The 23,398-nt window shown below is 36.9% G+C and overlaps 1 protein-coding gene across 5 annotated transcripts in view; it reads left to right on the top strand.

Moving 5' to 3' along the window:
* LOC120517920 (polycomb protein SCMH1-like) overlaps positions 1–23,398 on the top strand; it is a 67,020-nt gene that overhangs the window by 35,292 nt on the left and 8,330 nt on the right. For 4 of the 5 annotated variants that reach the window (XM_039740432.1, XM_039740431.1, XM_039740435.1 and 1 more), the window contains 4 exons: positions 8,774–9,012; positions 11,778–11,904; positions 15,739–15,939; positions 16,652–16,840. In XM_039740432.1, coding sequence (XP_039596366.1) covers positions 8,774–9,012; positions 11,778–11,904; positions 15,739–15,939; positions 16,652–16,840 — 756 coding nt within the window. The remainder of the gene's footprint in view (positions 1–8,773; positions 9,013–11,777; positions 11,905–15,738; positions 15,940–16,651; positions 16,841–23,398) is intronic. The other variant, XM_039740433.1, reaches the window with a different exon arrangement.

The following is a 23,398-nucleotide window of genomic DNA, read 5'->3' as shown; positions in this document are numbered from 1 at the left end:
ACACAAGCAAGCTTAAAATGTTTTTGTTTTCATGACATACAGTACAATTTACTTTTTGTATGCCGTTCTTCGCTGAGCATTGTGAGCAAGTTTCGATAATACTAATTACTAAATATGGAACTGATACACGTATCATAAACACACAAAGAACAAGGTAGGAATTGATTAAACAAAAATGTAAACCAATAATATCTGTCCAATAATTAATTCATGAACTATGGCCAGTTGACAACGGTGGAGATTACAATTGTAAAAGAGAAAGTCAAAAATAAAGGCCCAGTCTTGGAGACCTTTACCAACATTCCCCCATCACTCCTGGGTTTTCTATAGCGGAGTCTATGCTGTCTAATCTGACAAGATTATCTTTCCATCCAGTGATTCTGACACTCCTTTATATAAGATGACTTATCCATACTTGGGAAAGCAGTCTGGCAGGAGAGCAGTGGCACCAAGAAGCCACATCCAGATACCGAGAAAAGGAAAAGAATAGAGGAGGGTTAGTCACAGTTTAAAAATATTGTGATACTTAAATTTCTGTACACGCGGTATGCACAGATAATTAGCAGCTCTAGTCAGGGTTTGCTAAACTAAATTAGTAAGTCTTTAGTCTGAATTTAAAAGCTGAGAAGGAAGGGCCTTTTCTTATTTTAGCAGGCAGATCATGACATAAGAGTAGTTAGTGCCATTTTACTTATTTGGGATATAAAAGTATCTTGTAATTTATTGTATTAATGATTCAGTATATAAAATTCTAGTCAAAGAAATACTTTACTAATTTTTATGTGCCTAAATATTTTTACTGAAACAAAAGTAGATTAGTGTGTATCCATATTGGAGTGACATCGACCAAAAAATTAGCCATTTATTTATCCATGCATTTTCAAAAACACGTGAAAAATAACACTGAAAAGGAATTGAGTACAGCTGAGCATTCTTCAGTGACAGAGATGTTTTTTTTTTTCTTTTTTTAATGATTTTCTTCACAAGTTAGTGTACAGTACTTGTAACAGTAGAGTACTGTTATGTGTAATGTCATTGTTGATGTCATTTTTCAAAACTGCCAGTTCAGGGCCTGCAAAGCAAAGAACAAACCCTAGATTGCTGGGCGAACACACACCAAACGCAAACTAGGGCCAGTTTAGTATCGCCAGTTCACCAAACCTGCGAGATTTTGGACAGTGGGTTGAAACAGGAACACCGGGAGGAAACCCCTATAGAAATTGGGAGAACAACAACAATAACATTTATTTATATAGCACATTTTCATACAAAAAAGTAGCTCAAAGTGCTTTACATAATGAAGAAAAATAAAAGACAAAATAAGAAATTAAAATAAGACATTAGTTACATAGAAAAAGAGTAAGGTCCAATGGCCAGGGAGGACAGAAAAAACAAAAAAAAACTCCAGACAGAAAACAAGCAAACTCCAGGGAGGGTGGACCCGGGAGGCAAACCCTAGTCTCTTTACTACAAGGCAGCAGCACTACCATTGCACCACTGTCCCATAGTACTATATGTACAATAGCTTTAAAATAATCAGATAAGCTTAAAGATTAACTATTTGAAATTTTAAAACTGATGGCGAAAATACCTTATATTTAAACCTTGTTTTATATTGGCCAATTATCTAGATGCATCATTGAAAGAGAGCTTTAAAGGCTAATAAATACATTTGATTCAAATATTTATAATTTAACACAAAATACAATCCTCATTTACACATCCAAGTGTTAAATGATTTAAAGCTCATTTGTTTTTGTGCAGAAAGATTCTACTAGGCTGAGTGTTGGAAAGAAATTATAGCCCACATTTAGAAAATGGAATATGTCTGCTGGTGTCTAGAGGCAAGCCACTACACAATCCAGAGGTAGCGTTAATAGGTAACTGAGACATGTTCTGTATTGTCCGCCCTTGGAGCACAATGTCTGATAAGCAAATTGCAGAAGTGAAAAGAGGAAATAAGGATTCTTCAGCTAACTCAGACACCTGTAACCCTTTTTTGCTTTACTGCAACTTCTGGTTCAGACTATCAACCTAAAGACTAAGCAGAATAATATGCTTCTAAATATTGAAATAGATTCTCTCTCTACACTGCTAATGTTTACAGTATTTTATTGCAAATATTTTTAACTTTGCAGATGGATCTCTAACTTATTTTTCAAATATTTGCAGTGAGTTTCTTCTAAACACTTTATCACATCATATTTATTAATTCCACATTAAACCTGAAAGGATAGTTTTAGGGAAAGAATTATCCCCGAATTAAATAACTTTTCCTTAAACACACAAGCCCTCCAACATCATGCGATGAACTCCAGTCAGTATTGGTATAATGATCAAAAAGAGAGGACATCAGATAGCCTTTTGGGATATCTGTCTCTGTAACCTTGAGGACAGTGTCAAGGGTTTAAACATTGTTCACACTGAAGGTAATGATAAATCTTTAAAGTTTATCCTTCTCTTTTGGACTTAACATTCAACATATTTGTACACGTTTTGCATTGTATCATGGTGCTTGTCATAGTACACTAATCTAGCAGTTTGCTTTTTTAACTTTTTTCCATTAAAGATATTTCTAACCTTTTTATGTAAAGAGATACTTTCACGATTATCTATCTATACTAATAAAAGGCAAAGCCCTCACTGACTGACTGACTGACTCACTCACTCATCACTAATTCTCCAACTTCCCATGTAGGTAGAAGGCTGAAATTTTGCAGACTCATTCCTTACAGCTTACATACAAAAGTTAAGCAGGTTTCATTTCGAAATTCTACGGTTGACAACGTTTGCCATGTTGAACTTTCTTATTTATGGCCCCATCTTCAGGAAATTTGGTAGGTGGCTTCCCTGCGCTAACCAAAACCGATGTACGTACTTATTTCGGTGGTATGACGCCACTGTCAGCCGCCATATTGAACTTTCCAACATCACTAATTCTCCAATTTCCCGTGTAGGTAGAAGGCTGAAATTTGGTAATTATTTCGGTGGTATGATGCCACTGTTGGCCGCCATATTGAAGTTTTCAACGGTCTTTGTTACTTATGGGCCCATCTTCAAGAAATTTGGTATGCGGGTTCCCAACGCTAAATGAATCCTACTTACGTACATATATACATCCATAGCCTGCAGCTCGGTCAACGTGTGAGACGTTGTTGGCTGCCTGCCTATATAAGGCCGTCCGTCGCTCCAGTCTCTACATTCCCTTCTTTGCTTTGCCATGGGATTCACGTCTCCCTGCTGATAACTACAGCCTTTTTATTTAATCCACGGCTTCTCCGCAGTTTTATTGTTCATTTATTACGATTATAGTTATTGTGTTGGTATTTTAGACTTACTTTACATTGTTCAGGTACCCATTTCCTTTATCATTCCAACCGTACCCCCATTAACATGTCTATCGAGGTGATCACCATCGATCAAAGAACTGTCACTTACCGAGTGGTTTCCATGCCCGGAGATAGCACCTACCTTTTCCATTCTCTTTGTTAACTATTGCACGGCCATATCAAGCTCACTCTTGATATCCGGAGGAACATTGTGTCTTATGTATTGAATGACTGGGACAGGTGCAAGGTGTGGACTGATGACAGTACAGGATATAATTATACTACACAGGAGCACTAGAAGAGTGAAATGCTTAAGCCCTTCACCTATGCATCTGCATGTGAGTTGATGGCTGCCGCTGAATTGTTCGGTTGTCGCTTTCAAGTGTACCGAAATGGCCAAATATTTTACACCTTGTGACAACCGCCAATGCCTCTTAAACATCTTAGATTGACAGGTGACGATTTCAGTAGTGGACACTTTGATGTTTATGAATGTTTAAACTCTCAAAAGCTGGATGTGAAGTTATCGATGAAACCGGTTGTATACTTTCAACGCTTGACAGATGCCGAATGTCTCTTCAACATAAGTCCTACAAATACTGTCGTAATTGAAACAAACCATGAAACTCAATCCGATTACGACAGCAGCAATCCAAGCTGTGAGATTTGAAACAAGATTACTGTTCACATGGCCAACTGTACGTTGCATGCTCAAGAGTAAGCTCAGCGCACAGCTTGGTCATATTACAACCGGAGGGCCGAACTGACAACATGGTATACAAAGAGATCCTTAACAAATAATTGTTGGTATATTTTACCTCAGTTTAAAAAGGTTTAATTTTCTTCTTAATAAAAATTTTAAGGCAGTACTTTGCCGCTGTGAAGCGCGGGTATTTTGCTAATCAATATAATATAATGTAGTAGCTTCACATTGGCTTTATCGCATATTAGGGAGTATGTTGTTGTAGAATAAAATTTTGTGCCTATGCTGTGAATTGGTAGTCAGAGCCTTTTGTTTGAACCTGCTTTTTAAGCTGTTTTCTTTAATTAGCTATTGTAATCGGTTTGGGGGCAGTATATATTTAGAGTAAGTGTGAGGTGCCCATTTTCATAGGCTTGTAGTGCCATTATTTGTGTAAAATTAATTTCAGTCTTTTACAAGAATCCGTTTTATTTGTTTTGTTTTATTTTTAGGTAAAGGCACATGCAGTAGAGCACCTTGATACAGCATATATTAACCACATCAAAATACAGTTGACACAGTTTCTTAACATCTTTTCAGTTAAAGCGGAAGTGGCACTTTCTGCAATCATTTTTTCGTTTCTGTAGCTGTTTCATTTTTCACAACTGTTAATTTTAATTTACTAACTAGAATAGAGGCTACTGATGTTTGGATGGAAAAATGTAGAGTCAACTGTCATCTTATAAGGAGTGTCTCTCTTGTCAGCTGTATGCAGTATTGTAGTCAACAATTATGATATCAAAGAGGAAATATTGTACACTGGATTACTAAAGAGATAGCAGTGTTTATGATAAGATACTCTAACCGCTTATTAGCTTGCAAATACATTCTTGGAACAAATGATTTATTACAAATGCTTTAAAGTCATTCTATGAGTAACAAAGACAGTTCAATTTTGTGTGGGTGATTTGTGAAAGATAATGAGAACTTCTAAAGCTTAATCCATATATTAATAAACTTTGTATCTTGTTGCACAAAAAACAAAAAGAGTAAAATCAGTCTTAAATATTTTTATTATTAATAATAACCAGCATTTTCCAGTATTTTAGAATTATACATCTTTTTAAATTTGGTACAAATGGCAGTTATCTAATTTTAAGATCTCAATGTCTACTATCCATATGATTTTAGCAGATCATGTGGTATTTTGCCTGGCAGCTTCTTTTTTTATAGGAATGGCATAGCTTGTGATCAGAGAATGTAAGAATAGAGAGTAGGCTGCCTGAGAGGGTGACAGGCCTCCTTCACATCTTTTATTATCATTCAAATATGTGATTTTATAAACAGAAAAACATGGAGAACAATAGCTTGTCACCTGCTCTCTGCTGATTATTTAATGTGAATCTTCTTCACTTTTCTATTATTTAATGTGAATACCATTTAATTATGAAATATGCTGAACATCATTTTGTATAATTTAGAGTTTTATATACTGTACGCAGAATATCATTTGCAAAAAAATAATCTTTTATGCATTCTAACAAGAAACCTATCAGAAACTGATGAGCCTATAAACAACGAGGATCACATGCCGAGTCCTAGAGCCTAAGCCAGTATTATGAACGTCTACATTGCAATACGATTTAAAATCGGTCAGAAATAGCTTGACTTTTCACTGATTAACTTGTTAAAATTCTGTGAATATTAATGTATTTGCCAGTTTTGACAATAGATCAGTTAATTAGGATCTGTAATGCAAGAAAAGCAGTGCCCCACATATAGGTCACTGCTGAAAATGAAGCAGACAATATGCACAAGGTGGGTCCATTCATTTTGTTGTGTTCAAACCCATGCATATAAAGTCATATTGATGGTGCTTCACTCATGTAACTGCAAATGAAAAATAAAAATTCTCTTTGAGATCCATGCACCACTACTTCTAGCTGTCATGATTTTGGTTAGTTTTGGTTTTATTTTTTGCATTATATGTATGGTTTTGGCTTATTTTTATGGCACTTAACAACGTCTTTGTTGTGATTACAGTGGTAATGCTGTGGTGCAACTTTACATGTGGCACTGTTTGGGACATCGCCCCCATATCCCTCATTGCTTTCCCATAGACACTTAGCAGTTCAATATAATTTCATTGACTCATAATAATACATTTTATGTATATAGCACCTTTCCCATGCTTCCTATGCTTGTAGTTTATTCATGGGAAACTATTTTTTACAAGTCAATTTATGCAAAAAAATACTATACTAAATTGCCTTGATGTTCGATGTAACCTAACAAGCTTTTTTTTGGCTTGAAGAACAAAAAAATGCTGGTCACACGCCCGATTAGAACTGTCAGAAAAACGCATCTTGATCAACTCGGCACAATGCCATTTGAAGACTGATTAACAAGAATGTAGGCATAGTGGTTAACTTCACCCTACTCCCATGGTATTGATCGATTCTGAGAACTTTTGTATCCTGTCTAGTATATAGTTTCTTTTCGTAGATATTTATAATAAAAAATATATAAAGGTCCTAACTTGCTCTGGTAATAAAAGATCTCTGGGCATCTTTCAAAAAGAGTAGGGTGCATTGTACCACAATGTCCTGATTAAAATGCCCACGTTGACCTGATTATACTCGTCCCTTAATAATGCCCTGTCCCTTGCAGGCTAAGAATCTCTTACCCTGTCACCACCTAATGGCATCTGTGGTAAGCGTAGTTTGCAAAAATGGCTGTTGACATGTCATCCAGGTGGATTCTAGACAATGGTGGTGATTTAAGTGGTTCCCCAATGTATATGAAAAGTGCTTAGAGTGTGTTAGAAAAGTGCTACCGTATGTAAAAGTAAGTAATTAATTAACGCTCTTTGCTGCCAGTTTTTACTTTTTGTAAGTGAGTTTTGTCAATTATGTATGTATACAGTAATCCCTCCTCGATCGCGGGGGTTGCGTTCCAGACCCCCCCGCGATAGGTGAAAATCCAAGTAGAAACCATATGTTTGTATGATTATTTTTATATATTTTAAGCCCTTAGAAACTCTCCCACACTGTTTATAAATATTCTCCGCACAGTTATACAGTAAACCCTTGTTTATCGCGGTTAATCCGCTCCAGACAGATAAATGAATTTCCACGAAGTAGGATTCTTTATTTATAAATCTAATATTTTTGCAGTTAGAGCATAGAAAACCTGTTTACGACCTTCTAAATACGTTTTTTAACATTATTAGAGCCCTCTAGACATGAAATAACACCGTTTAGTCAAAGGTTTAAACTGTGCTCCATGACAAGACAGAGATGACAGTTCTTTCTCACAATTAAAAGAATGCAAACATATCTTCCTCTTCAAAGTGCGCGTAAGGAGTGGAGAATGTCAGAGAGAGAGTAAAGTAAACAATGAAAAATCATTAGGGCTGTTGCGCTTTTAAGTATGCAAGCACCGCGATAAAGCAGCGGCAATGAAGGGATCAATGCGAAGGTAGCCTTTCAGCATTTTTTACAGGAGCGTCCGTATCTTCTAAGCAAACAGCCTCTGTGCAAAAAGCCCCTCTGCTCACATCTCCTCCGTCAAGCGCAGAGAACGTCAGAGAGAGAGAGCGCACGAGATTAAAGCAAACAATCAAAAAATCAATAAGTGTGCTTTTGGACGCACCTCGATAAAGCGGCATTTCTTAGAGGTGCGTCTGTATCCACTAGGCAAACAGCTTCTGTGCAAACAGCACCTCTGCTCACACCCCCTCCGGCAGGCGCAGAGAATGTCAGAGCGGGTGAGATAGAGGCAGAGACAAGCAAACAATCGAGCACCGCGCAGGAGGCATATCTTATAGCATTGAGGAGTTTTAGTTAATATGTAATACGTGCTCTGATTGGGTAGCTTTTAAGCCATCCGCCAATAGCGTCCCTTGTATGAAATCAACTGGGCAAACAAACTGAGGAAGCATGTACCATAAATTAAAAGACCCACTGTCCGTAGAAATCCGCGAATCAGCGAAAAATCCGCAATATACATTTACATATGCTTACATATAAAATCCGCGATAGAGCAAAACCGCGAAAGTCAAAGCGCGATACAGCAAGGGATCACTGTATAGCCTATAATGGTAAAACTGATACATTTAACTCATCCAGCCTGTGTTTGTAAATTTGTAAAAAATTGCATATAAGAAGGAGTCCTGACCATCTGAGTCACCAAAAAGTAAAGGTGTATCCCAGATATCCAGAAATGATAATGATTTGCTAAATTTGGTCACCATGGATGTGGACTTTATATAATTTATGTAGGTTTATGGAGTTATTGCCAAGTGTACAGTGAAATTCTTACTTGTATGTGCTAATCAAAATTTAACACATTCTCAACATCATTCTCCGGTGCCATAATTAGTGTGTATATCAACCTTACTTCTAAACCAGTTTGCACTTTCCATTAGTGTCTGCATGGCTTTTTTGGATTTTTGTCTCAGTGTACTTTGGTTTTGCTGTCACCCGTTATTGCTAACTCTGAATTGGCTTATTTTGAGTAAAGGTGCCTTTTCATGGGCTGAAATTCCATCCAAAGTTGGTTCTTATTTTATTTTTGAAGCTATTTGGTTAGACATCATACTGTGACCCTGAAAATAGATTAATTGGTTCAATATAATACATGGAAGGACAAAAATAACTTAATTTCTAACTGAAGGTTGTTTTTACATCTACTGTGACCCTGCAATTAACATTCTGTCAAAAGTCTAGCACCTTGCATCCACAATATTTGTTTCTTTCAGTAGTGTTGCCAAAGAGCCTTAGCATACCTGCAGAGGGTGTCACAGAGTCTCCCAGCATGCACCCTATAGGCAAGGGAACTGCGGTACAAAGAGGCCGAAAGCCAGGACGCAGAAGAGGGAGACAACCGATGAACTGGCTACATAAAGGAGGAACTGCCCAGCATGGAATGGCTAACAATTCCAAATCTGTAAAACCTATTAAAATTCCAAAAAAGAGAGGACCCAAGCCAGGCACCAAGGTAAGCATCCTTCTGCTTAAACATATGCTGCCTTGTCACTGGCTAGGTATTTTACCGTTGGATATAACAAACATAACCAATATTATTTTCGGCTGTCTGTGTTTCCTTCACAGACCACAGATGTCTAATTAAGCTGAAGTCAAAAACAATGCCGGATATTTTATATACAGTTGTGCTTGAAAGTTTGTGAACCCTTTAAAATTTTCTATATTTCTGCATAAATATGACCTGAAACATCATCAGATTTTCACTCAAGTCCTAAAAGTAGATAATGAGAAACCAGTTAAACAAATGAGACAAAAATATTATACTTGGTCATTTATTTATTAAGGAAAATGATCGAATATTACATATTTGTGAGTGGCATAAAGTACAGTATGTGAACCTTTGCTTTCGGTATCTGGTGTGACTCCCCTTTGCAGCAATAACTGCAACTAAACATTTCTGGTAACTTTTGATCAGTCCTGCACACCAGCTTGGAGGAATTTTAGCCCATTCCTCTGTACAGAACAGCTTCAACTCTGGGATGTTGGTGGGTTTCCTCACATTAACTGCTCGCTTCAGGTCCTTCCACAACATTTTGATTGGATTAAGGTCAGGACTTTGACTTGGCCATTCCAAAACTTTAACTTTATTCTTATTTAACAATTCTTTTGTAGAACGAGTTGTGTGCTTAGGGTCATTGTCTTGCTGCATGACCCACTTTTTCTTGAGATTCAGTTCATGGACAGATGTCATGACATTTTCCTTTAGGATTCTCTGATATAATTCAGAATTCATTGTTCCATCAATGAAGGCAAGCCGTCCTGGCCCAGATACAGCAAAACAGGCCCAAACCATGATGATACCATGTTTCACAGATGGGATAAGGTTCTTATGCTGGAATGCAGTGTTTTCCTTTCTCCAAACACAACACTTTTCATTTAAACCAAAAAGTTCTATTTTGGTCTCATCCATCCACAAAACATTCTTCCAATAGCCTTCTGGTTTGTCCACGTGATCTTTAGCAAACTGCAGACGAGCAGCAATGTTTTTTTGGAGAGCAGTGGCTTTCTCCTTGCAACCCTGCCATGCACACCATTGTTGTTCAGTGTTCTCCTGATGGTGGACTCATGAACATGAACATTAGCCAATGTGAGAGAGGCCTTCAGTTGCTTAGAAGTTACCCTGGGGTCCTTTGTGACCTCGCCAACTATTACACGCCTTGCTCTTGGAGTGATCTTTGTTGGTCGACCACTCCTGGGGAGGGTAACAATGGTCTTGAATTTCCTCCATTTGTACACAATCTGTCTGACTGTGGATTGGTGGAGTCCAAACTCTTTAGAGATGGTTTTGTAACCTTTTCCAGCCTGATGAGCATCAACAACTCCTTTTCTGAGGTCCTCAGAAATCTCCTTTGTTCGTGCCATGATACACTTCCACAAACATGTGTTGTGAAGAGCAGACTTTGATAGATCCCTGTTCTTTAAATAACACAGGGTGCCCACTCACACCTGATTGTCATCCCATTGATTGAAAACACCTGACTCGAATTTCACCTTCAAACTAACTGCTAATCCTAGAGGTTCACATACTTTTTCCACTCACAAATATGAAATATTCGATCATTTGTCTCAATAAATAAATGACCAAGTATAATATTTTTGTCTCATTTGTTTAACTGGTTTCTCATTATCTACTTTTAGGACTTGAGTGAAAATCTGATGATGTTTTAGGTCATATTTATGCAGAAATATAGAAAATTTTAAAGAGTTCACAAACTTTCAAGCACAACTGTAAATGGTGAAGGAAACTTGGGAATATCCCAGATAATTCATACCAGCTTTTACAAAGCTTTGTGATCTTTAAAGATTCTAAATCCAAAATGTCACTGCTTAAAAAATTTTAACTTTTGAAATATGATATCACCACCTACATTATAATCACCATATTCCAACTGTTTTGGTCTTATTTATGTTTATTTATTGACAGCCATTGTTTAGCAGTGACTAAAAGTACTTCTTTTTAAAAAGGTACTGGAGTCATTTTGGTTTGTTTCAGTGCTTCATTCGTGAAAAAATGAAAGCTGCTCTTGTAAAACATATTGAGAGTTCTACACTATAAAATAAATATTGGTTGTATGTTAAACCAAAGTAGTAGTTTATAAGCAAAAGTGTCAAAGATGCAAAAATATATAACATCCTTATTTTTTGTAGTGCACAACCTAGTAGGATATATTATTTTAACATCAACTAATATTTACTCTGTCCAATCATTTTTGAGCTTGCCTAATTCCATTTAAGATAAGAGTGACATTTATTCTTCTTGAAATTTTGTCCATTTCTACCAAAGCATAAATATTTTTCTGATCAATCATCATATTTTGTATAGTGCTGAAGATATCTTATGGTTAATATTAGTCCTCAGGCTCAAATTCTCATTTCGATAATTTTTTAATACATTCTTTAGGCTTAATTTATATATTTAATTAGTGCAAGCCAAGGTTTCAAAAATGAGTGATGTTTTATTGATAGGAAGATAATAGTGTACTGTATCTATTCTTGAAGCTATGCTTATGCCTTCACTCATTTTTGATACGTAAATCTATATTTCCTGTATCACAAATTTTTTGACAAGTCTAATTCTTTTCACATTTTTGAATTTATATTTTCTACATATTACATTTTAAGGTCTGTATAGCAAATAAAAATGTTCAAACCTCTGAGAACTGTACACAGTACATTTGAGTTTCGTATTGAACCCTTCATTTATTCTGATGTTTATAGAGAAAGCCCCGTGTTGTGCCTAATCCTGCACCAACCTCACCAACCAGTAGTACTCCAGAACCTGATACCAGCAGTGTGCCACAGGACAATGCTACAATTCCCACATCTGCTCTTCAGGCTCCTACGGGTATGAAAACGCAAAATATCTGTACATATTTTTTTATTATTAGCATTCATTTTAATCAGAATATTGGCTTAGATACAGATTGCATAGTCAAAGTTTTTTGCTTTAATTCTCAATATGAGTTTTCATGAGCTTGAAAAAAGGATTTTCATTGTGTGCTAAGCTTTGCTTTACATAGGTGATCAACAACTTTACAGTATCAGTAAATTTCAGCTTCCCAGGAATTGACTAGTTTTTTTTTAATAACATAATGCTACAATCTGTCAAAAAATGCAGTAATGATATTGTTTTTATCTCTTAACTAAGCTTTTCATATTCTGGCTGTCAAATCATTATGCTTTATAAGTCCAATTAGTGACTCAACTAGCAAATGGAAAATTATGGCAAATATTTTGATGGAATTCATTTCTTTGCATCTCGGTGTAAACACTTTGGGCGTTTGAGGGGACAAATCATTTCTCATACAAATATGGTTTATGTCAGATAATTAAGTGCTGCATTCTACAGAAAAGTTGTTTTTGTTATAAACAGAATGAAATGTTTTAACCACAAGAGAAATGGAGCAATAATCAAGGTACTTCATTTTCATATGAACACAGATAAATCTATACTAATAAAAGGCAAAGCCCTCACTGACTCACTGACTGACTCACTCACTCACTCACTGACTCACTTATCACTAATTCTCCAACTTCCCGTGTAGGTAGAAGGCTGAAATTTGGCAGGCTCATTCCTTACGGCTTACTTACAAAAGTTAGGCAGGTTTCATTTCTAAATTCTATGCGTAACAGTCATAACTGGAACCTACTTATGTACATATATAGCGGCCATAGCCTGAATCTCGGTCGCCGCATCCCTCATCGTCATGCCTCCCACGTAATTGAGTACCTGCCCATATAAGGCCGTCCGTCTGCGGCAATCCAATAGAAACACTCTACCGCTAAATATTCAGACGAAGATTAGATGGTCAGGGTGGTGTTTGACACAAACTCAGCGAAACTGCGAGAGAAACTTTTAAGTGCCATGTCTTAGTTAACATTAAATAAAGCCGCGGTGTGTGTATGTGTGTATATATATATATATATATATATATATATATATATATATATATATATATATATATATATATATATATATATATATATATATATAATGAAAGCAGTTATCTTTACAACAGTTGACAAACACGGAATGTAACTTGAACACAACACGTCCTCCAAATACGGACCTGATTGAAAGAAACAATGATAGTCAAATCCTTGATGACAGCAACACTCATAAAACAATTACATTGACAATCAGGTTATGTTATTTTTAAAATGTTTCCTTTTCTTTTTTCATAACTTCTTTAACACAGAACTTCTCCACTGCAAAGCACGGGTATTTTGCTAGTAACTAATAAGAATGAAGCTCAACAAACACTTAAGAAGGAAGTTTAAAATGCAATTGTGGAGACTAGCAATGCATTCATAACTGCAGTTAGTGAAAAAAAGAAAATACCATATTTAAGGAATGCTGGCATGTTCTTCCCGTGTCTGCGTGGGTTTCCTCCGGGTGCTCCGATTTCCTCCCACAGTCCAAAGACATTCAGGTTAGGTGTATTGGCGATCCTAAATTATACCTAGTGTGCTTGGTGTACGTATGTGTGCGTGTGTGTGTGTGTGTGTGTGTGTGTTCTGCAGCGGGCTGCCTTGTGCCCTGTGCTATCTGGGATTGATTGACTGACATGACTGATAATGACTGAAAGACTTCATATACTTTAGAATGTAATGAAAGCGAGGCTCATGCCAGTAATTTCTGAATCCAGTGTAAATACTGCAGCTTTATACTCAGTGCATAGAAGAGCTGAATAAATTATTTAGGTTCTCTGAAATCTAAGATGCTGTATACTACTTACATAGCATGAAAACCATAGGACCACAGGTGTTCTCCAGCCGCATTTGATTAAAATACATTCTTTAGGTTAGCTCAGTTAATGTGAGATACTGTATATATAGGGTAAGTGGCAAAATAAATATAAATATTACTTAAGAGCTATACTAGACAACAGTACAAAAAATAAGAACATCTTGAGTACAGATCCTATAACAATTGCTCAGCTCCATAACAACTCGGAACCAAACCAAATTTATCAGTGATTGTTTCGCGTAAGAGATAATTCTGCAGTTTCTGAGCTTCTAGAAGCCTTCTTACCTGTAGCTATATAAAAAAAAAACTATGACCGAACTAAAATGGGAATACTAGTATACCTTGCCACAAAAATGTAGGTGTATAGCCAACATACTGTATGTACATGGATTGAATTATTATATTCCATCCAAGAACCCACAGTTTTTATAAACAATATAATTTCAGACAATCTTGCTCTAGGACATGAAATTAAATGTTGTTGACCATCATTACCAATGTGCTTCCCAATTGTTGTTAAGCCCTAGCAATCCATGGGTAAAACAGCTAGGAATTAAGGCAATGACAAGGGAAGCATTTGGGGAAAAAAAGGTTTTCTTTCTATATTGATGACATGGTTCAATGTATTAGTAACCTATACTTCTCAATGCCACACTTACTGAGTCTACAGGGGAGATTCTGTAGGATTTCTAGGTTTAGATTTAACATGAATAAAAACATACTGTCCTTTTCCCCTGATTATCTCAAAAACATTGCCATATCTATGAGTTGCAGTTACATAAAAGCTTAAAGATCTGTTCAGTTTAAATTCAGTTTTGCAATCTGATAGAAATTATGAAATAAAGTTAAGACAATGACTCCTTTGTCTCACATTAAAATGAATATCCATCCAAAATTTCTATTGGGTATCTTTTTTTAGAGTAACCCTAGATACAAACAAATCCTTTTTGAACATAATAAGGCCTTATATAAACAAGAAATTTTTACAAAGTTATTAAGTAGTGGAGCAATGGCACTACCTAATTTCTGTGCTCTGAAAATTTGCACTTTAAGACAATAGAAGGAAGCACAAAGTTGTGAAATTTTGCCTGATTAGTTAATCATGGAAAGGAAATCCTGTTTAATCTTTTCACTATGTGCTTAGTGCCCTGGATATACCAGTTATTGTCAATTTATTACTAATCCAGTGGTGCAGCGTACACTCAAAATACAATGCCAATGTAGGAAACATGTTAAAGCTAAGACGATATGCTGAATTGATCCTGTGTATGATAATCATTGTTTGCAGCCATTCTTAATTTATGCAGCATTTAACTCATGGATGGATGGATGGATGAAATACAATCTTTGTATAGCACGCCACTTTTGTTATATGCACATTAGAAATTATGTTTAAAAGGTCTTTAGAAATTCCATCTATGGTTGACACAATTCTGCCTAGTGATGATGAAGATATTGGCAACATTTTCAGACTTACCTCAACGAGTTCACCCCAAGATGATCAAAGATTGATTATGTCACTGTACCTACAGCTTTTTTGCAGCTTTTTAATGAATGTTGATTAAATATCTGCAAAAATAGAGGATTGAATACATTTGCAGGTCAAATGCATTTTCACAGTCCTTTATTGTAAATAAAGTTACTGTATTGAAATTTATATTTGTTAAATTTGTGGGAAAATATAACAATTTTCAATAGATTAGGTTGTATACCATTGCCTTGTATTTTTACTGGAAACAAAACCTTTAAGCAAAAATCAGAGAAAAAAAAAACTATATGCTGTACTTTCTTAGTGACAAGCCCAAAAACTTGTGGCTTTGCAGTTATAGTTATACAGTAGCATTGTTTAATTTCATTCTAAAGAAATATAATTAGTAATTATAGTAATTGTTATTCATATTTTTCCTTTTTTCTCATTTCAATGAAAAGTGTGTGTGTATCTGAACAAAAGTGGCAATGTTGGCCCTCACTTGGACAAGAAGAAAGTGCAGATGCTTCCGGATCACTTTGGCCCAGCTCGAGCATCAGTGGTTCTGCAACAGTCTGTCCAGGCCTGTATTGACTGTGCCTACCAACAAAAAACTGTCTTCTCGTTCCTTAAACAAGGTCATGGAGGCGAAGTGATTTCAGGTAAATACAAAGGTCATTTACCTTATACAAAAAACAATTAGGATACAAATTTAAACCACAGAACATCAACATAGTATCACTATTCTTCCACCATTGATTCAAAAGTGTGACAGCTTTCCAAATATTCCTTCAGAATTAATACAGGAAAATAATCACAGAGCAAGCTTACTACCATTGGCCCAATGTTCAGTCACCTGTGGTTGTAACAAACATGTCTTTGGGGTAATGGAGGAAAACCTATGTATCTGGAGAAAAATCCATACAGTATATGCTCAGCTTCACATAAGTGATGGCCAGGACTGGAGTTAAACTTAGGGTTCTAGTGCTGCTTGACGGGTTTGCTAAACATTATGCCCCCTCCTTTTCATCAGCCAAGCATCATATTATAAGACTTGGTGAAAGACTTCTATTGATACTTTGTAGAGTACAGTATTAGTTTTCCTCAACATTTTAACATAAACTTCCTATGTCATATTTTAACGATTCTTAGCATTATTATTGATTACATGACAAATGGCTTAACCTATTTACCTTTTAAATTTAGAACATTGGAGCTCTGTTCTTGCTGCTATCATTTTGACAGCTCTTCAGAAATTCAGTTCAGATTTTTGTATTTAATGTGCGTCTAAAATTATGAAACGTCAATATACAGTAGCTGCCCATGTGAAGACAACAAAGACTGATGATAAATTATTTTGTTTTTCTATTTCAGCCACATTTGACCGAGAACAGCATACTTTGACGCTTCCAGCAGTCAACAGTGTTACTTATATTCTCCGATTTTTGGAGAAACTGTGCCACAATTTGCGTAGTGACAACTTATTTGGAAACCAGCCATTTACACTTGGCACTGTCGTGCAGCACAACTCCTTAGAATTTGAGTGCGGCACATACATCCCAGGTACGTCTTCATGTTTGCCAAAATAAGATCATTACTTGCTTATTTGATGTGACTGTCTAATTTCTTGTATGGTTAATTACCAACGTACATACTGTAAATTGTCAAAAGCCTTACTTTAAATATGATTAAAAAAAAAGTGTGGGTGTGTGTGCATATATATATACACACACACACAGTAGACCCCCACGAAGTCACGGTTCCGGGTTCACGGATTTTTCCTTAGAACCTAACTATTAATTGTTCGCGGAAAGCGCAAATATCCTCCACAATTTTTTATAGCTTTTTTCGTGACAATACCGTGCTTTAGAGAGAACAGGAAGCGGTTTAGGATGATGAAAGTAGCCAATCCGATAGCGTTATTCATTTCTCCTTGCTGCTGATTGATTGCTGCCCTGTGACGCGTCTCCAGGTAAGTGGGTTTACCACCGCTGAGGGAAATGCGGTTTGGGATGGTGAAAGTAGCCAATCCAAGAGCATTATTCATTTCTCCTTGCTGCTGATTGATTGCTGCCCTGTGACACGACTCTAGCTGAGTGTCCTCGTGTTTTCCATTTTGTTATTGTATTCATTTTGTTACTCTTAAATGCACAAGATGATGCTGAATCGCTCTGCACCTTCTAAACGTTTCTGGCACTGAGCCTAAGCACCAGAAGAGGTTTAAAACACTCCAATAGAAGGCTGAACTACTGGATTTGCTCTGGGAACTAAAAAGTTATGCTGCAGTAGCGCACCATTATGGCATTAATGAAAGCACCGCACACTACATAAAAAAGAACAAAGCAGCTATCTGGAGTTACCGAATCTGTAACTTTCTGTGATAGTGCCAAAAAGGTAACGAGTGTAAGGAATAAAAATATCAGAATCTGCCTTGGCATTGTGGATCACTGACTGCAGGAAGAAGAACATCCCCTTGGACGGCAACATCATTTGTGAGAAAGCACGGAAATTGTACCAGCAGTTCGCTACAGGAGACAATGTAGCAACTTTCCATCACAATGTTCCTGAAACCTATAAAGAAAAGTCAGCACGAAACCCCACCAGAAGAAGACCCGTCCAAAGATACGACTCCTCCTGAAGCACCTGAAGAATAGGCGCCACCCGAGGAGTTTTAAATCCTCTGCATCTTACTGCACAGCTACTTCATCATCATCACCATCATCAATATCATTCATCATTGGTGAGCACCCATAGATTTTACTGTATTTTAATTAAATGAAATTATTATGTATTTACTTATAACATAGAAAATGACATCGCATACCAAAGAAAACGCGCTTGCATGAATTACAGTACGTATAGCGGTAACATCGGTATTTTACATTCTAGCACCACGGGAGACATAGCAGTACAGTACTGTACAGTTGATGGGTTTACCTTTACATTCTGTTTTTAGGTAATGTATTAAGGTCATTTTTTAGGTAATGCATTAAGCTGAGTTTGCAACGAAATTAAACTGCTTTGGGGGCATACTGTATTTAGGGTTTAAACTATAAAAATAGGCATTTAAAAGGCATTTTCTAACCACATCCAAAAGTCACGGTTTTTCACAATCTGCAGGTGCTCTAGGAACGTAACCCCCGCAAATTTTGGGGGTGTACTGTATATGTATGTGTGGGTGTGTGTATATGTGTATATATACAGTATATATATATATATATACTCAGTATATATTTTTAGATATACTCAGGGACAGTTTTTACCCATAGGCCACTTGAACAGACTGCTGCATGGGAATAGAAATTGCCATGCAGTAGTCTGTTCAAGTGACCTATGGGTAAAAATGGTACTATTGGTCTTAAACAGTAGAGAAAGATAAGGGACTGTGCAGTACTAAAACTTTACTCATACTATTGGTGTTTCTGAGGCAGTATGCTATTTACTCCTTACTGACTTATTTTTCTCTCCCCATCATACCTTACAGTTTTGGGGTTTTGAGATAATAATGCTATTGTCTTGTTTGCCAAGATCTTCATTTGTTCCATGGTCAACCCTTTCCTTTCTGGCTGCTTTGTTGATGTTTTCCCTTCGGTCTTTTTCCTTCATACTTTTTGGGATACCTTATTTAATTTATCCTTATTATGTGCCCATACCACTGTGGCTGTTTAATTTCTATTATTTCCATGAGTGGTTGCATTTCCAGTTCTTTATAGATTTGTTCATTTCTTACCCTGTCTCTTTTTGTTCTACCTACCACACTGTTATTTTACATCTTTTTTTATCCTTTGTTCCCCAAGTTTCTGCAGCATATAATGTTTTTGACATTATATATATTTTTCTTTTATAGATCTTTGCTTTCATACTTAATTCTTTCTTTCCCATTAGGGTGTTGTTAATTTGCTAGTATACTATATTGTCTTGTTTATTGTGTTTCTAGTTTCTTCGCCCATCTTTCCATCTTCACTTACTGTTAAGTTACTGAGTCAATGCTGGTTTAAATTCAGTGTATCCCAAATTAGTATAGTAAAGGACTTAGACTATTTTCCTCTTTAATAATCGTTTCCATGTTCCGTTGTTCTGATGTTTGTCCTTTTAACTGTACCATGTACATTTCTGATTAATACTTTTAAATAGGGATGCTCTGATCAGGTATTTTTTAGGCCAATACTGATCACCGATTTCGATTCCAATACCAATTCTTTTTTTTTCTCTATCCCTTTAAAAAAACTTTTTGCATGAAGCTTCTGCATAATCCGACAGACAGAAGCCTTATTTCCAATATTAAAGTGGTAACTTTGGTATTTTTGTAGTTAAACTATGGAGCATGGGTGTTAACTATTCATTTTTCATTAACAAAATAAAATTCTATAGGCTTATTGTTCAGTGACCATTAAAATACTAATACAAAGTACTAGTACAATATACATACTTTAACTAATAACATATACAAAAATATTTATCCATAATACATAATGGCATTAAAGAAAATGAAATGTTTCTTCCAATATCAAGCTTTCATTTTGTTTAATTTCTTCTGTAATGTATCTAATTTGAAACAACGTTGTCTTCACTATTTCTCCAACTATATATACTGTATATATACAGTATGTGTGTATATATATATATATATATATATATACTAACACAATCAATTAATTGCAATTAATCACAGCTTAAATGTAAATATTCATGCACTTATAGTTTGTATTCATTTTTAATCACTAATTGCACTACAGCTTTTTATTTTTTCATTTTAAAAATTGTTTATTTCTTATATAATTGCTGTTAGAATATTCAAATAATCTGAACAAGAACAGACCTTTCAGTGCAACAAAGCTCAACAGTCCTATCTACTTCAGTATTCTAAAATAACATTAAGTCTAGTTTTGAAACTTCTTATTTACTATATTTATAAAGGTTTTTTGAGAGTGTGCCAACTGAGGTCAGGTCACACATGACGAAACAGCTCAGGTTCCAGGTTGGCAACCCCCCAGGTAAACACGCAGTCCAGTCCCACCCTCCGGAAATGACCCTCTATTTGCCTGTTCCAGCCACTCAGGTCCTCAACAATGAGGATCCTGCGAGCCAGATCACTCTTGTAGAATGGCGCCACATGACCGTAGTGCCGTAACTGATGCTTCCTTACAATGAAGGTAACGTGCCTCATTTGGGACTCCGTGAGGAACCACTCATTCGATACAAAGTCAAACCAGCAGTGCCAAAGGATTCCCCGAAGAGACAAAGCACCAAAGAAGTCCAGTCTTCATCTCAGGTCACTGGATGACGTCCATGTCTTGCACCAATATAGCAAGACAGGAAGCACCAGGACTCTAAAGACTTGGACCTTCGTCCTTTTGCAAAGATATCGGGAGCGCCACACACCCCTTTCCAGCAACCTCATTTACCCCCTGTGCTCTCCCAATTTGTCTACTGACTTCATAGCCAGAGTAGCCAGAGACATGAATGTCACTGCTGAGGTAAGTAAACCACTCAACAAGGTCGACACCCTCTCCACAGACCAACACACTGCTGTGCCGAAGAGGTCATTAAAGGCCTGGATCTTAGTTTTTATCCTAGACACTTAGACTCCTCACTCAGTCTCTGAATCTTTCTTCACCAACATATGCCCCACATATGTCAACTGAGTTGAATGCATTACAAAAATTGACAAAGGCTACAAAGAAACTCTGCCATTATTCACGTTTACGCTCCACAAGAACCCTGAGTGCCAGGATGCAGTCGATGATAGACTTCTTAGGTGTAAAAACAGACTGCACTAGTCAGTGGTAGGTGAATAAGTGATCACGGATTCTATTGAGGATGACCCAGCACTGAGAGCAGTGTTATCCCCCTGTAGTTGCTGCAATCCAGATGATTACCCTTCCCTTTCCAGATAGGGACAACAAGTCTCGTTTTCCAGTAAGCTGGGATGACACCAGCCTGGAGAAGTTCACAATGGATGCCACAGATCCCAGCAGCCTTCCCTACCCACAGGTGGTTCACCACCTGTGCAATCTGTGTGAGATTGGGTGGTTCACAGCTAATTGGAGGATAAGCCTCAAGAACCTTGGACCCAGAGATATCCAACATCCTAGCTGGAGGATCAGCTTTAAACAGCTGCTCACAGTAGCCAGCCCAGCGGGTCATAACTGCAGTGTCATCCATATGGACTGTTCCATTAGCCACCCTGACTGCGACTCTCTGAGGAACATTTTCAGATGTGCATAATGCTTCGATTCCTCTGTAAGCATGATGTGGGTCACTAGACCATAGATGGCGTGTCACTTGCTCATAGATTTCTCTAACAAATGCCTCCTTATCTGCCCTGAAAGCCCTCACAGTTGTCCTTCTCAGTTCCCGGTACAGACCAGAGTTGCCATCAAGCTGTGCGCTGCGACGCGTCTCAATGATATCCAGCGTGCCTTGCGAGATAAAACATCTCCTTCTGGGAACACCATCATCACGAACACAGCCCTCGGCAACATTCAGGGTCTGTGGTCTCCTACATCACATTAGGTTTGGCAGTCGCAACCAAATTCAGCTAGACAGTCATAATTCTTTAGATGTAATCAAAAATATCGATGACCATTTTAATTATGCAGTACTTGTTTCTTACCAAAATGTAAATGTATCAAATGTTCATAAAGTGTTTATCAAGAAGACACATGACTAACATGCTGAACAAGTTTACGAGTAAAAGACACATTTTGCTGTTAAGTTAACAAGCCTGTTGCTTACTAAGAAGCAGTTTAAAATTCTTCGCTTTTTCTTTTTTCAGTTGAAAATGTGAGCTGCTGTACTTAACACAAGCTCATTGTCCAAACTCAGACAAGCGGTGTCCGTTTTAATTGAAGGACAAAAAGAAAAAGGTCTGAGTTCATTAAGCTAGCTTTTATTGCATGTGTCTAAATACACGGGACAACTTCTCCATTTCCTTTTTCTCGGTTTATTACTCCATGATCTTTAACATAAAGACTAATATTTTAATTGTCACTTGCTCTCTGGTGAAATAAGCCTTGACTCGCTGCTCTTAGTTTAGACTATAGGAAATTCACTGCAAAAAAAAAGAGGCTCATCTACCTTAATATTTAATGTAAAGGAGCACTACTACTAATTTACCATAAAGCTTTCAAAGCATGAACCGAAAAGATTGTTTTTTATGATAGTCCAATTTACTGAACACCAAATGAGACTTTTGTAGTGAAAATCGGCCAACACTAACTCTTAACTCAACCAAGCAATTGGAGCATCACTACTTTTAATGAAGCTTTTGGATTTTCAGGGCACATCCGTTGCAACCATACATCTTTATGGTACTGCATCAAATAATGCGTTTAAATCAATTAACACTAGGTATACATCTTTATTTGTATGTAATCTTTTCTCAATTATTTTTCTCACAGTGAAAAATGTGATCCCACATTTGTCTTCCTAGTCTGTATACTACTTGTGCTTCTTGTACAGTGATCCCTCGCTATATTGCTTCGACTTTCGCGGCTTCAATCCATCGCGGATTTTATATGTAAACATATCTAAATATATATCACGGATTTTTCGCTGGTTTGCGGATTTCTGCGGACATGGTACATGCTTCCTCAGTTTGTTTGCCCAGTTGATTTCATACAGGGGACGCTATTGGCGGATGGCTGAGAAGCTACCCAATCAGAGCACGTATTATGTAGTAAATAAAACTCTTCAATGATATACGATATGCTTCCCGCGTAGTGCTTCGCATAGTTACATGACCTAACAGCACCTATTGATTTTTGATTGTTTGCTTTTCTCTCTCTCTCTCTGACATTCTCTACTCCTGACGGAGTGGGTGTGAGCAGAGGGGCTGTTTGCACACTGGCCTAGAGGATATGGACGCTCCTCTAAAAAATGCTAAAAGACTAACTTCACATTGCTCCCTTTTTGCGGCTGCTTTGTCGGCCGGTGCTTCACATACTTAAAAGCACCTATTGGTTTTTGATTGTTTGCTTTTCTCTCTCTGTCTCTCTCTGACATTCTCTGCTCCTGACGCGCACTCCTTTGAAGAGGAAGATATGTTTGCATTCTTTTAATTGTGAGACGGAACTGCCATCTCTGTCTTGTCATGGAGCACAGTTTAAACATTTGAAA

Source organism: Polypterus senegalus, chromosome 17, assembly GCF_016835505.1.
Source record: "Polypterus senegalus isolate Bchr_013 chromosome 17, ASM1683550v1, whole genome shotgun sequence".
Taxonomy (NCBI): domain Eukaryota; kingdom Metazoa; phylum Chordata; class Cladistia; order Polypteriformes; family Polypteridae; genus Polypterus; species Polypterus senegalus.
The sequence above is the reverse complement of the archived record's forward strand: the minus strand, read 5'-3'. Positions and strand labels throughout refer to the sequence as shown.